This window comes from Neolamprologus brichardi, chromosome 18 (assembly GCF_056152115.1).
Source record: "Neolamprologus brichardi isolate AB-2024 chromosome 18, ASM5615211v1, whole genome shotgun sequence".
NCBI lineage: Eukaryota > Metazoa > Chordata > Actinopteri > Cichliformes > Cichlidae > Neolamprologus > Neolamprologus brichardi.
The window spans coordinates 19,359,051-19,373,464 of NC_142121.1; the positions used below are offsets into that span (position 1 = coordinate 19,359,051).

At 42.4% G+C, this 14,414-nt stretch overlaps 2 protein-coding genes across 4 annotated transcripts in view; one reads left to right on the forward strand and one right to left on the reverse strand.

The window, feature by feature from the left end:
• The window catches only part of sntg1 (syntrophin, gamma 1), a 40,362-nt gene extending 34,252 nt beyond the window's left edge, over positions 1-6,110 (reverse strand). For all 3 annotated transcript variants that reach the window (XM_006786368.2, XM_006786369.2, XM_006786367.2), the window contains exon 1: positions 5,607-6,110. The gene's annotated coding sequence lies outside the window, so the exon portion shown is untranslated. The remainder of the gene's footprint in view (positions 1-5,606) is intronic.
• A 3,608-nt stretch (positions 6,111-9,718) lies between these two features.
• snai2 (snail family zinc finger 2) lies at positions 9,719-11,948 on the forward strand. The gene is made up of 3 exons (XM_006786370.3): positions 9,719-9,937; positions 10,168-10,689; positions 10,987-11,948. Exons 1-3 carry the CDS (start codon positions 9,859-9,861, stop codon positions 11,166-11,168), a joined length of 783 nt encoding a protein of 260 aa, XP_006786433.1. The 5' UTR covers positions 9,719-9,858; the 3' UTR covers positions 11,169-11,948.
• Positions 11,949-14,414: the final 2,466 nt, after the last annotated feature.

Here is a 14,414-nt window from a genome sequence, read left to right on the forward strand (position 1 = left end):
AGGAGTCCGAACCGCAAAAGAAGCGCATATTCTCAGAAAAGTGATTCCAGGAGGTGAGCTGGCTTCAAACAAATGATGAACGCACAGACATGTGATGCAGAATATGCCATGAAAATCCCACTCTAACGCACAAAAACAGTGCCATTTATATGTACGCAAACACGCGTTGCAACTTCTTATCTGGTGCGCGTCTTTTATTTTGACAGTGAATGCGCACCTGTGCACCACTTATGTGCACCCCTGGTTATAACAACCCAATGCACATTTGGTGGTACTTAACTGTAACGGAAAACAATCAAAATCAAACTGAGCCAAGTAGGTATTTCTCTTGTCTCTTCTTGTTATATCTGTTATAAATGCCGATACCAGTAGATCAGTGTACAGTATTGGTCTGCTGATATCAGCCAGGCTCGATCAACTCAACACAAACAAAAAGACAATCATCTTTATATTTGGTTTGGTTGGGTCTGTTTCCTCTAGGTAGGTACGAATTAAAGTTTTAAGAGCCAGCACAGTGATCTGCTTCGACTTTGTCTTCTGGTGTATGAACTATATGCTTCATAAAAAACCGAACAGTACATAAAGAAAACCTTCACCTTACTACACTCGACTTTATAGCTATAATTTTCTTATAAAATACAAATATAAATACAATGCAATTCTGCACACAAAGTAAGCCTTGAAGTTTCTGGGATCGATGATCCATCACCCAAATAAATTCCATTTTCTACCAAAGAAGACCGAAAAAGCAGCAACAATTACATTTGAGAAGCTAAAATCTATGAATTTTGATCATCTGTGAATCGGCTGTTACTTTCATAATAACAGCAGGCAGCTCGAAGCAGTAACAACAAATGGACACAACTCTGAAGCCAGAATAATTATCTGCTGACTGATTATTTGGTTTTGACACGAAGAATTGTGCTAAAACTGTTGTGTGCTGGCTTGTCTGCTGCTGACGCTAATAAGCTCACCCCTCAGCCTTACTCCAGCAGTGAACAGGCTCATGTCAAGAGGCAGCTGTTTGAACAGTTGCGTATTTACCGAGTACATCTTGTATTCAACAGGGCCTGTTTTAGTGTAAAGCTGGAGGTGCTACACTTCTTTCTTTTTTCTCTGATTACGTTGGAGATCGATCATTGGGGCGAGATGTAAAGAGCATCTCCCCACGTTTTCAGTTCTTTTAGCGTATTTGTCAAAAAAAAAAAAAAAACTATTTTATTACCTCGTAAGTCGATACCTGAGATCTCCAGTTACAGCCAGGGGCACTCTTCATGCCAGATGCTCGTGAATGATAGGCAGAGGAGTAAATTAGTGATAGACACATTTATAGACTGAGCTCATGACCTTCCTGACTATGATTTATGTTTTTTGGCAGCAGGGAGCCACCAGATATCAGGTAGGTGCCAACTTAAATCAGTGAGAATCATCTCACAAACTGGTTCCCTATTACATCGCTGGATATCTGGGGGCAGAAACAGGCACACGATGGATAACAAACTCTAAACTAAACCGATCCCGCAGCATGTTTGCTGCTGACAGGTTCTTTAATTGAATTGCATTTTTTTAATACATATTACACATGACATTATGATGCAACGCCTAAGGATAAATAGGCTGGGCAATTCAAGCATGATATCATACACGAGGGTCTTAATTGGGTTCATCAAATGAATGCCACAGCTTTTATACCACACTGAATAATAGAATTCACTCTCCTAATTATGAACAGATCCTAAATATATATACAATGTGCATGTCATCATTTTTAGATTTTAACCAATGAAGCCTGGAGTGCCTCACAAGGGAGGACTTTGGGGCCTGGAAATGGCACCATGCTGTGTGTTGAGTACATGAAAGGATTAAAAAGCTCAGCATATTGCTGAAGGCTGGGCTACGCTGAAATGATGCTACACAGTCGAGGGACGCAGCTGTTCACTTACTAAATATAAAGTAGAAAAGTATAGAGCCATCTCTCAAACGCTTGGACAAATTATTTATAAACTCATAATGTGTGATGTGAAAATTACTATCTTGGGATAGGGTAGGGGGATTGATGAGTGTATATGTATGTTGTGCATGGGTAAATCTTCTGTTTGGAAGATTTTTATATGAATTAATACAGGAAAAAGCCACAGAGATATGAATGATTCCTCTTTGGTCATTTGATCTGCAACATATTTACCAGAAAACTGCTCTTAAAAAATCCCTTTGCATTATCCACAAACTTTTAATTCTATATAATATGGGGAAATAGTTTAAAATGCAGAGTGATATCTTCAAAAATGCATTATTGTCAATGTGATTTAAAACACAAGAAGACAGTAACAGTAAACAGTAAATCCTCACAATCGAGAAGCTGTAGCAGTATTAAAGCTTGATTTTTTTGGTGATGTCTCACTACTCTGGAGAGATCTATAAGGCTCATGCTTGGTGGAGCCTTTGCAGGAGTGCAATGATCTAACCTTGAGGTCTCTGCTGAGGCATCTTTAATCAGTAGGTACGAAGGACCAGCCAGGCTTCCAGGCTGCTTATTATCTAATTTTAGAGAACCTATATGTGCTTCCTTTTCTGCTCTTTGTGGAAGGATGTACTCGAGAACCGGATGAAAGTCCTTGATTTTCCCCTTTGATATCAAGTATTCCAGTAATAAATGTATCTATATTTTATCATTTACAGCTGTTGAAGCTCTTGAAGTTATTCCTGCATGAGTGGACGCCACCGTGTTTCATGGCTTAAATAAAATTACTTTGGCTGACTAGCTGCTTCACCCAGACATAAACTTGCGGTGCGCACCGATCCACAGTTGTTTAAGTTGGGCCCATAAAATTGTTCCACAACTGTAAGTAAAAATTGTGCAGCTGAGGGCTGTTTTACTATGTTTGCCCTATTTTACTATTCACATGTTGAATGAACTGCAAATCATTCACAAGGAAACACAACACCGCAGTTTACAGTGCACAGGATCTGCTTCCACTGAGGCTGATTTGCGACTCTGGCGTGCTGTCAGGGCAGCAGTGCTTAATGAACAAGCAGATTCTCCACATTAATCAAATGTGACCTAAAATTGTCCAGCCTGGGCTCCTTACAGGTTGTAAAGCACAAAGGAAACACTGCTCACCAGAAATCAACAGAAATCCACTCGTGCCGGTATAAAGGTTCTCTACACCGGGTTTTGTTACTTCCAGCATGCTTGTCTCATTTTATCATTATTGGTATTATAAGCTCTTATTGGTTTTCTCAAAGCAGTTATCATCCAGGTGTAGCTTTCAGTGAGTTAAGTCTACATTGCAGTCTCAAAGCTCTAAATCAGATGAGCTGGTATATGAGGTGCATATAAATGAGAGTTGTGTCTTCTGTCTTCCCCGCCATGAAGAGTTTGGTGCGCATTTGCTTCATTAGCCATCAGTCTCCGCTAAGCCAGACTAATGGTTTTCCTGTTGCATGACAGTGACTTTGTGGCACAGACCACTAATATATTTTCCCCGTGCGCTCCCTCGGAGAGAAATATATACAGTTCTCTATTTATTTACGCTGCTCATACATCACGCTGCAAATAAAAGCATATGGCTCCTCCTCTGTGGATTCAACATCTGGAGCAGTTTGTATGGATGACTGGACAAACAGTTGCTGTAAAAGCCCCACAGACACATCAGGTGTGATACATTTTTCCTCTCTGCTTTTTGGGCTCTAGGGCTAGATTGTAATGAAGATGTCCGGCCTTTCAAATGCCTTTCAGATAGAACAACTGCTGGAGGTAAAATGTCAGAAGGACTAAAACACTTCCTTTAAATGTTTTCATTTTCACCTTCTATTTTCCTTACCCTGGCTGCCACTATTTGAGTTTCCTCTGCCACCGTTGTCAAGAAATTTGTGCTACGTTTTCAGCCCGGCACTCATTTTTATGATCAAAATAGGTCACTGAATAAAGCCATGTGGCATTTTAAAGAAATGAACTTCTGCCTCGCTTAGAGTACAGAAAGTGGAACCCTTGAATATGCAGAGTAACTCTTATTACATATCAAGCTGCTGGCTAATTCTGGGGGAGTATAACAGCACTTCGAATGTGTTAACATGTATAATTAATGGCAATGTGTACATTCCCTGCTTCTAGTGATGCCTTAGAACGGCTTCTCCCACTTGTGTATTTCAAGACGTTTAACTAGTCCCAATTTTTAAATGACCCAGTGGGATACAGCTGCAGGAGGAACAGCAGATTATTGATTAGTGTGTGGAGGAACTCTTGGTTGTGCAGTGCAGACATTGTTTCCAAATCAATCAACAGTGTGTGTGTGTATGTGTGAAGGTTTTAGATCATGATTTTCTTGGGTACAACTCAGTGTCTAGTCTCCAGTTATCAGCAGATCCGGAGAGCAACACAGCAGCGTGGAGGATTCAAACAACTTGTCCCTGGCTATCTCCCGCCTGACATACGGACCAGACATGAGCGACCGCGTTTCACTCAGGCCCGATTTCCTGACAGTGTACCTCTGCCGTCTTGACCCAACACCTTTTTGATTTAGAACATCAGCACAAACGGGATGGGAGGGAGGCATGTGCTAGGACATAAAATCATCAATGACATGTCAATGTGTGTGTGCCCTCCGTAAGAAGTGAGACCCACAGTATATCAAACAGATTGCACCTGACCTATGACCAGGGAATGGAGCAGCTCAGCTCAATATGCCTGTACGAGCAGCGAGCTGGACACACTGAGGCTACAAGCCTGAAAGCACTGAGGTGAAGCTTGATTTCTACATCTCAGTGAGCTCCATAGATGCACACTGCACTGACTGTCTGTCAGCCCATAATGGATTAAAAGCAAGCCTTCCTTGTAAGCACCCTGCCACACCAGCTTATAGCGAGAGAGGCATCGTAAATTTTGTGAAACACTCAGGGATTCAAGAGTTTTCTGCGAAGCTAATAAAGCACACAGGGCCAGCAGCATCATCCTCATCAGCAGCAGCAGCAGCAGGCTGAAATACTCCTCAGGTTTACCACAGATGGACGTTTGCCTTGATGCTTTCTGTAAGAAGCAGAAGCTGGGAAGGCTCGAGAAAGAGGATACAGGGATGATGAAGGATTTGTGAATAGTTGAGTGACGTTTGAGCTGTAAAAATGGCCTTTTTTAAAATAAAAAAAAAAGTGGGAATGTTGTCGATTACTGGCATCCAGGGCAAAGAGTCTACTTTAACGCAGCTGAATAGCACTATGGAGGTCTGCTGCCACTGCACTGGCTGGAGGAACTGCGGGTGCTGCCTGTGTACCTGCACTGAGCCAATGTTAAAGGTTTCTACAAGCCCATATATCGCATGCATGTCATCTATTAAGGAAACTGATTTATCACGAGGCCCATCGCAAGTTCCGCTAACTGCATCACACAAACGTAACTATTGGTGGATGCCACGGTTTATTATCCATCACACCATAGGTGACTGACAGATACATCTCAGCGCACCATTAAAGCAAATAACATCTCCACCAAAAAAAAGTGCATTGCGCGTGGGTTAATGCTTCATTTCAGAGATGCTGGACATTATAATTAAGTACCAATGCTCGTCATGGGCTGTGAATGTAAAAGCGACAAAAAGGTATGTGAGGCTTACCTGGTTTTCTAGTAACAGGTGGTGATGTCCTATTAGATTCCTTTGGACTCCAATCAATCAATCAATCATGTGATTGTTTTTTTTCTCCTTCTTCTTCTTCTTATTTTAATTTATGCATCGGTTGCTAAAACATCTCTGCGAAATCACAACGTATCCCTTGTGGCAGCATCGCCCACACGGCATCCTGGTCCACTACACTGTAGCAATATGCAAAAACCGACAGAAAACAGCCCGCACTCGCACGCCGAACCAGATTTGTCCATATTTCCTGGGCAGCGGTGGTTTCAGGGATTCCTCTCCGTCGACATCTCTGGCAGAAGGTCCGCTTTCACAGCTCCGCGTCTGTCTCTGTCTCTCCCTCTCTCTCTGTCTCTCTCGCATCGCGCTGCCAAAATGACTGAGGCTGGAGATCACATGCGGCTGGTTCAGCGCGCGCGTCAATCGCCTTCGTTTACCCAAGGCACCCGCACAACTCCGGATCCATAAATATTACATGATTCTACTTTTTTCTTTGCTGTTTTCAGGGACGCCTGTCGCTCTGTCCCACATTACACACACGAATATATCACAAAGCATTTTTTAAATTATTTCTACCAATCACATTTGCGTGCACTGCGGTCCTCTGTGCTTGCGTGTGCTTGTGAGCTCGTACGTCTATCTTTGTTAGGACCGGTTTGAGTTTTAGACCTTGGGATGGGAGGACATTTGTGAAATGTGAGGACATCGTGACCGTTGCTCACTTTTAAAATGGGGGGTGGGGGGTTAGTATTTGGTTCATTATTTGGAAACTACAATCCAAAAGTGTGTGTTTATTAGTATTGCACATGTTGTGCAGACATAAATCTGTCCAAACTGTCACATTGTGGGGATCTGGCTAAGATTTGCAAGCCCCTTTGACATGAATCACTGATTTTTTAGATTGAAGCTGTGGTCAGGATAAGGTTAGGCTTAGATTAAAGGGTCAGGTTTCTGATAGATTTTTCTACCAAGCTATGCCCTGGTGCAGATGACCAAAAGAAAAACATAATTTCATGTCTGCTTATATGTGTAGACCATTCTTAAAAATGATTGGCGCACGTGAGTTACAATGCTCTGAGCTGAATGGTTTATAAAAGGGAAAAAAAGGCATGGGTGGATTTCTCAGTCTTGCACAGTCAGACACTGACTCAGTTTTTGCTGTCAGTGAGCACATACACACACACTGTATATGCATTCAGTCACTTGGTAGTATTTGGATTCTCTCCCTCAGGCCCTCTCGTGAGCAGCTGCGCAGGCTGACCAGGTGCTCCTTATTTTCCATGCTGTCATCATGCCAGCTGAAAGATCCCGCTGTTTCCCCACATGAAGCAAGTTGACTCCTCTGACGCTTCAAGCTGCCTTCTCGGGCAGCACTTACTCATAAACTGTGCAGCACTCGTGCACATTCCAGTCTGAAGTCCACGTATACCGGATTTCCAGCCTGTCAATTAAGGCTTGTTAATTAAGGGTCAAACCCTGCTGCACTGGACGGCACAGTACTGCTGCAGCAACCTGCAGCTGCTCTCTTGGTTCTCTATGCCAAGGGGAGACGTGTGATTGGGAGATAATAAATGGAAGTGCTCACTGACTTCACACTTCACTATACAACAGCAGCCTCTATAGGTGTCTTCAGCAGTAAGGCTGTCCTCCTCAAAAGCTTAACTGTGATCCATTATCACCAAAACGAATTCACGCCTTTACTAATGCTGTTATATATTCCTCAGGTAGGTCCTAACAGAAGCCTTGGAGATATTTTGACCTTATTACAGCTTTAATCTATTTGACTTACAGTTTCTTTGGCTATGTCATTAAAAATTCAGACTTTCCACCATCACTTGCAATAATTCTGTCATAACTATTATGGCAGCTGACTCAGCTTTACTGCTTTAGCAGGCAGGCCATACAAGTTATTTCAATGTATGCCACTCCCTAAAGACTTTAAAATCAAGAAAAATTGGCCGCTGTGTCAGATTAATCTGCATTTTAGGTACACTATCAAAAACTGGACTGTAAAAAAACAACAACAACAACAAAGGTGGAGCAATGGATCTATACCCATTTTCTTAATCAGCTTCTTACTATGAGCGATGAGGGTCTGCACGAACAGACAGTTATGTGCCAAAACGAGGACAGCTGCAGTTATTTCACATGAGAGGTTTCTGTGCGCGCCTACGTGTTCTCGTCTGTGTTCTCCTCACTGGTCCAAAGTGGGAAAGGCTCATTAAGAAAATGGTGATAACATATTCGTGCACTGGTTGGAAATTGAATTTGAATTCAAATGTGATGAGAGTCATTGATCGTTTTCTATTTGCTGGGGAAAATTCTTTGGTTGTGATATGAAAACATGACACTGGGAAAACAGTTTGAACCTGCACCGTCCTGATGGATCACACTCAACTGCAATGAAAAACATGACTGTGATGGCAGAAAACACCTGTGCTTGACCACACAGTCCTGTTCACATTTTAACCGAGCACATTTAATTATTTATTTATTTTGCTGGCATTACACTGTCCTGATTTGACATAATGTAGGGCCAGGGATTCAAGGCTTCCTCTCCGTTAATTAATTTTAGAGCTCATAAAGTACAGCCTCTGCTTTTCAGAATTAGTGATATGATTTCAGTCGAGCCCCGAGCTTCTGCCCACCCTCCCTTCATTACTGTCAGTAGAACAGCATCCTCATGCTCTGAATGCAGAGAACATAACTGAAGCATGAAAACTGCAAGGAGACATTTTTCACCTAAGCATGCACGCAGTGCTTCACTTGCTTGCTGGGTAATATTGATTTCAAAGCATTACCTTCTACAGTGCACAATGTTTTCTGCTGGATCACCACCAAACACCACCATTTCTCACCCATCCTACGTGCCTACAGAGTGCTGAATGTGTGACAGTAGCCGGGAGTTATTATGCACAGATAACCTTCCCTTCCCTTTATAATCCAAGCAGGCACAAAGGGAAACTATTCATGATCTGCAATTATGTTTTCTAGATAAGATAAGCAGTTCACAATTAACTTAAGGCTTGCCCCAGACATAAGGAGCTTTTCATATCTGCTGACCCAGCCAATCAAAGTGCTCCAGGAGCTGCTTTTCAATATCACCATAGCTAAGCCTTTGCCTTTGTGGGTTTCTTTTTTTTCCTGCCCTGTTAGTTTAGATGTAAGACTCACACCCTGTCTCTTAGAACTGACTCCAACACAAGGGGGCGTACACTGCTAAGTTTGCCTCTCCCTGTCCAGTTCAGCAGCAGCAGAGATAAATTTGATTATGGTATGATGCTGACCTTGAGAGGGAACTACACTTAAATTTACATTTAAAGGATGAATGCCTTATTGCATTATTGGCAAAGAAATGTGTGGCTTTCCCCGCAGAGAACTGCATTAGAAAGGGGCCACTCTTTGCCTTAGCCAGTGAATGAGAATGTGGATGGCAGCATGCAGTTTTGCCATTCGGTGGTTTGCACTCATCCTGCAGTCACTTGCCTGGTTAATAAACATGTATATATAAATATGTGTGTGCACTATAAACCTCCCCTTTCCCTTCAAGCCATTTATTATCATCATCGACATTATTATGCATGCTGGTGTTGGTGGGAGCTTCCCCCAATTCAAGCATGCCACCCATAAAGGATAATCAAGTCCCCAGAGGTTTATAACACAACAATCATCAGTGACACTGTGCACACTCCGTGCAGTGATTGCATTAGCGATGGCATTTTAAGTAGCTAATCTATGTCACCCTGAAGTCCTAATTCCTTTTCTTTTGCTACTTCGATATTTAAAAAAAAAATACTCTGCTCCTTTCCCTCATCTCACTGCACTTAACTAACCCACTTGCACGCTTGAATCACAACCAAGTTTTTGCACATCTATGCACAAAGCACCTGTCTTACTGGAATAAATGGCACTAGCCCAACCCCTTAGGGGTGTGCAAGCACCACTATAGGCTAAACGCGCATTTTGCAGTTCAGCGGTACACACGAAATGTAATTGGTTTGAGCTTCCAGTTTATGTAAATAGCAGTCGGTGGCTCCTCCCATGCACCTGATAGGCAGTATTTACAGCTCTTTACAGCTACACTGTTTCCAAGTGCGCAGCGACGCAGGATGACACTCCACTGGACTTAAGCAATAAGGATTTCCGTCTTCGCGCAGCAAACTGACGCTCATCTCCTTTTTACTAAGAACTAAAAAAAAAAAGTTTGCCAAAAGTTGACTTCTTGTTTTCCAAGATGCCACGCTCCTTTCTGGTCAAGAAACACATAAACTCCGCAAAGAAGCCAAATTATAGTGAGTTGGAAAGCCCAGCAGGTAAAGTTTCGTTTGATGTTTTTTCGTTTTTAGAAATAAAGCAGCAGTGTTCACTTTTTAAAAAGTTTAAAAAGTTGTGTTTCCCACAGACGATGTTTTTTTGTTTTTTAACTTTGCAGAAGTTAGTTTCGTTTCAAACTCACTGGACTACCTGCTTTGAAATCTGTGCTTTTCACTGAAGTCATGACAGCCAAACATCTCATAACCCTTGTTGTCTTTTTTTTTTCCAGTGTTCATCACACCGCACATCTACAAGGCTCTTCCCCTGTCAGTCATCCCCCAGCCGGAGATCCTGAGCCCGGCGGCGTACAGCCCCATCACAGTGTGGACTACCAGCAACTTGCCGCTATCTCCGCTCCCCAGTGACCTCTCTCCCATCTCTGGATACCCCTCATCGCTCTCCGACACCTCCTCTAAAGACCACAGCGGCTCCGAGAGCCCGAGGAGCGATGAAGACGAGCAGATGCTGCCCAAGCTAACAGACCCTCACGGAGTTGAGGCAGAGAAATTCCAGTGCAGTTTGTGTAGTAAATCCTACTCCACGTACTCTGGACTGCTCAAGCACAAGCAGCTGCACTGCGACGCCCAAACGAGGAAATCCTTTAGCTGTAAATACTGCGAGAAGGAGTACGTTAGCCTGGGGGCTCTCAAAATGCACATCAGGACTCACACCTTGCCTTGTGTTTGCAAAATATGCGGGAAAGCTTTCTCCAGACCGTGGCTGCTCCAGGGACACATCAGGACGCACACTGGTGAGTTGACTTGGTGATAAGAGTGGGGCCTGCTGTGTGAAGAAGCAGCTTTAGATTCATCAGGAGCAGATTCAACATGCTGATATATGATGTAGTGGTTCTAACAGCTCCCCACTGTGTTGTAGTGAGACTGAACTCTCAGACTGATATTTTTTTTCATTTTCTTTTTCTCCTTTTGAGTCATCAGCAGTGCTTGCCTTCTAAACTGTGTTGCAACCATTACAAAAATATATAGTCCACAATTTCTCTGTGTGTGCAATCGCTGACAAACTTCTTCTCTCATTTCTACTCCAACAGGAGAGAAGCCCTTCTCCTGCCCTCACTGCAACAGGGCGTTTGCGGACAGGTCCAATCTCAGGGCTCACCTACAGACCCATTCGGATGTGAAAAAATACCAATGCAAGAACTGCTCCAAAACCTTCTCCAGGATGTCTCTTCTGCACAAACATGAGGAATCTGGTTGTTGTGTAGCACACTGAACTGGGATACCTTTTCCACCACCACCAAAAAAACAAACGAAAGAAAAAAAACCCCTCCTCTCTTTCTTCTTTATTGTTTTGGGGTTTTTTGCCCAAACCCAGGAGAACTGTCAGGGAATCACACCAAAGTGGGTTTGTTCACAAATTTACAGACTTTTTTTTTTCCTTCTACTACCGGCCGATTTCATTTCAGAGTGCGAAATAGCTCAGCGCTCGCAAGCCTCTCGTTTCAAGCAGTGTTTCTGTGATTGCAATCAGTGTCGAGCTTTGTCAAACCATGTACTCACCTACCTGTGCTATTCATGCACTTTTCTGCATGTCTAGAAAGTTTTATATGCCTTCACAATGTTATCTACAGTGTTTGTACCAATGTCTCTCTCAATGGCTGTTAAGCATTTTATTTTTTATTTTTTTTTATACAAGCAATACCAAAAGGTGCATTTTGAATGAATGGCAGTATAACCAGAGGAATATTGAAGCCATTGCTAGATAGGGAACAAGTGCAAACTTAGACTTAGGGTGAATTTATTATAACTTTTGCACAGTCTTTAGAAACAGTTCGCCAGCACTCAGAAAGCAATAGAAGTGCCTCAGATTTACTCAGCAATAATATGCATTTTCCAGCGACAGGTTCCTTTTTCTATTTTTATATATTGAATGTAAGTGTGACTGAGATGATTGTATATTAACAGTGAAAACTGTGATGCTAAATGATTTTGATATTTTCATATTATCATGACACTTTTGAAAATAAAGTTTCATGACATTTTGTATAACTCCTTTGGCATCGTGCATGAGTTGCTTTTTCCTCTGTCAAGCCTTCTTTGATTTACGAGCAGCTCCTTTGACAGATCGTCGCACGCTTCAAATGGAATAAAGACCACAAAAGTAAATGATATATAATCCGGCTTGCGCCATCCCGTGCTATGAAGATGTACAAAAAGGGAAAAAATGAGGAGAGAGGTGACTCAGCTCTGAATCAGGCCTGAACCTGTTCCCTGTGAACCTGTCCAGGCATCAAACAATCTTGAAATTTAACACATACTGGCTATATTGATCTGCACTCACTTGTTATACCCTCCAAGAGCCCGCGACACCCTCTTTGCCCGAGTTTGTGTAAGCTTTAACTGTGAGGGGAGTTGTTCTTATAGAAAGCCGTCCTCGCTTTTGAAACCCGTGCCATCAAAGTAGATAAACCGAAGCAAAGTTGGCTTTCTTTTATGTTCCTGCTCAATCACAACAATCACTGCAGGGTGCCAGGGCATACCGATCTCCAGGTTTTAATATGTTTTTGCAGAAAGATCAAATTTGCATCTGCTTTGACGACCTCCTTGAATTCTGGGATGCTTGCCATAAAGGATTAAATAGACTTCCCCGGGCTACGTTTTGTTGTCTTTTACCATATGCTGTCTTGAAGCAGATAGAGATTAGAGCCCGAAAAAAGAAAGTGCAATGCCTTGAGGGATACAGTCAAAGCTGAACTCTTTCTAACAAACCCCAGAGTGCGCTCCCATTTGCCCTAATGCCCCAAACCTGCGGACCAGAAAGATGTGATCTGACAAACAGACACTTGTTTTTCTAGCTGCGAGGGGCTGAACTCCCCTGTAGGTAGATTCTCCTCACTCTGAGTCATCGTCAAGCTATTCCAGGTGCTCGCTGCAGCTCTTTGGACTGGGCCAGGTGGCTCCAGGGCTCTTCAGCCTCGCTGGAAAGCAGGTGCAGCTAGAAGGACATTAAACTGCAGTCACCACAGGTCTGCTGATACTGTAGAAACCACAGCCATGACCTAATGTGCAAACGTTACAAGCGGCGGGCCCTGTTATTCAGATCATTTGCCTCATAAAAGGAAAGTGCCATCAAGAGGGCACTCTAAACGATCACAAACACCGCCTGTCCTCGCTTTTCTTTGGAGAACCTAATATCTTCTTTCCATAGGCAACACTTTATCATTCTGGTGTCAGCTAGGAGAGGGGAGGGGGAAAAAACGATGCATGCATAATGACTATTAGCTTCATAATCTTGCAAGATTTTCCTTTTACAACAACAATTAACTGCATGACTGATTTCTCAGATAACAACAACGTGTTAAGCGCTTTCCCCTCCAACACGAATATTTGATTTAGCTGTTGTGATAGTAGTGGGTGGAGATGGGGAGGAGAACGAGCAGGAACTCATTTGTTCCAAACCATATGGCTATTAGAAGATGTGCTAAAGGATGTGATATCAAGTATTTGTTAGGTGTGGAGACCGTTACTAGACGCGCTAGTCTGTTTTAAGCTGCAAATCTACAGAGGACAAATGCAGGTAGATACCCTGTGGGTGTTTTTGCGGGTAGATTCAAAGGGAAATGAAAAAAATGTAATGTTTTGAAGGATAAACTAGAATAGTCATTTCTTCCCAGTCTGTTCTTCTTTAGCTTTCACTCAGTTTGGCCATGTACTACTTTCATTTCCCCCAAAAAAATCTAATAAAATGAAGAATTTAATTAGGCAATTTAGCACATTTAAAGCAACCTGTTAGCCCCATTTAGTACAAATCAGGGCTGCAACTGGCAAATGCACCATGTTTTATTAATTAATCTGTTGCGTCTTTTATTAATGGATTTTTTTTTTTTCAAAAAACCGAACACAAAATAATTTTCCCTTAGCCCAAGGTGATGTATTCAAATGGTTTGCTTTCATGGACCAAAGCCTCAAATCAAAACGTATTTAATTACTTTGATAAAGGACAAAGAAAAGCATAAAATCCACATATTTGAGAAGCTGTCACCAGAAAATCTTTTTCTTTTTTCCTTGAGAAATGACTAAAATGATTAACTGGATATCAAAACATCTGTAGTATTGGATTCATCGGCTAATCCTAAAATAAGATTTTGCCACTCCTTTTCTTCAGATGTTATTTAATTATCACTTCTTGTCGTTTTCATCATTGACCACCTTTAAAGCCTGCATTCATAAGGCTGTTTATTTCATCGCAGGCATTAAATCACACATAAAATAAATGTCCTCACTCTGTGGATTTACGCACCCACAGCGTCATATTAAAGAAGCCTCAGAGAACAGTTGTGCTGAATGTAAAGCGGGGCATGACTCTTCCCCCCCCCCCAAAAAAGTCTGCTGACTTTATGGTGAATCGGGGAGTGTGATTCCTTTATGACAATCAAGTGGAACAAATACAGTTGAGGGCGCCCTCTGAGCTCCAACTGCGTTGGCCGGAAAGTGATCCCCAGCCCTCCTCTCTAACCCC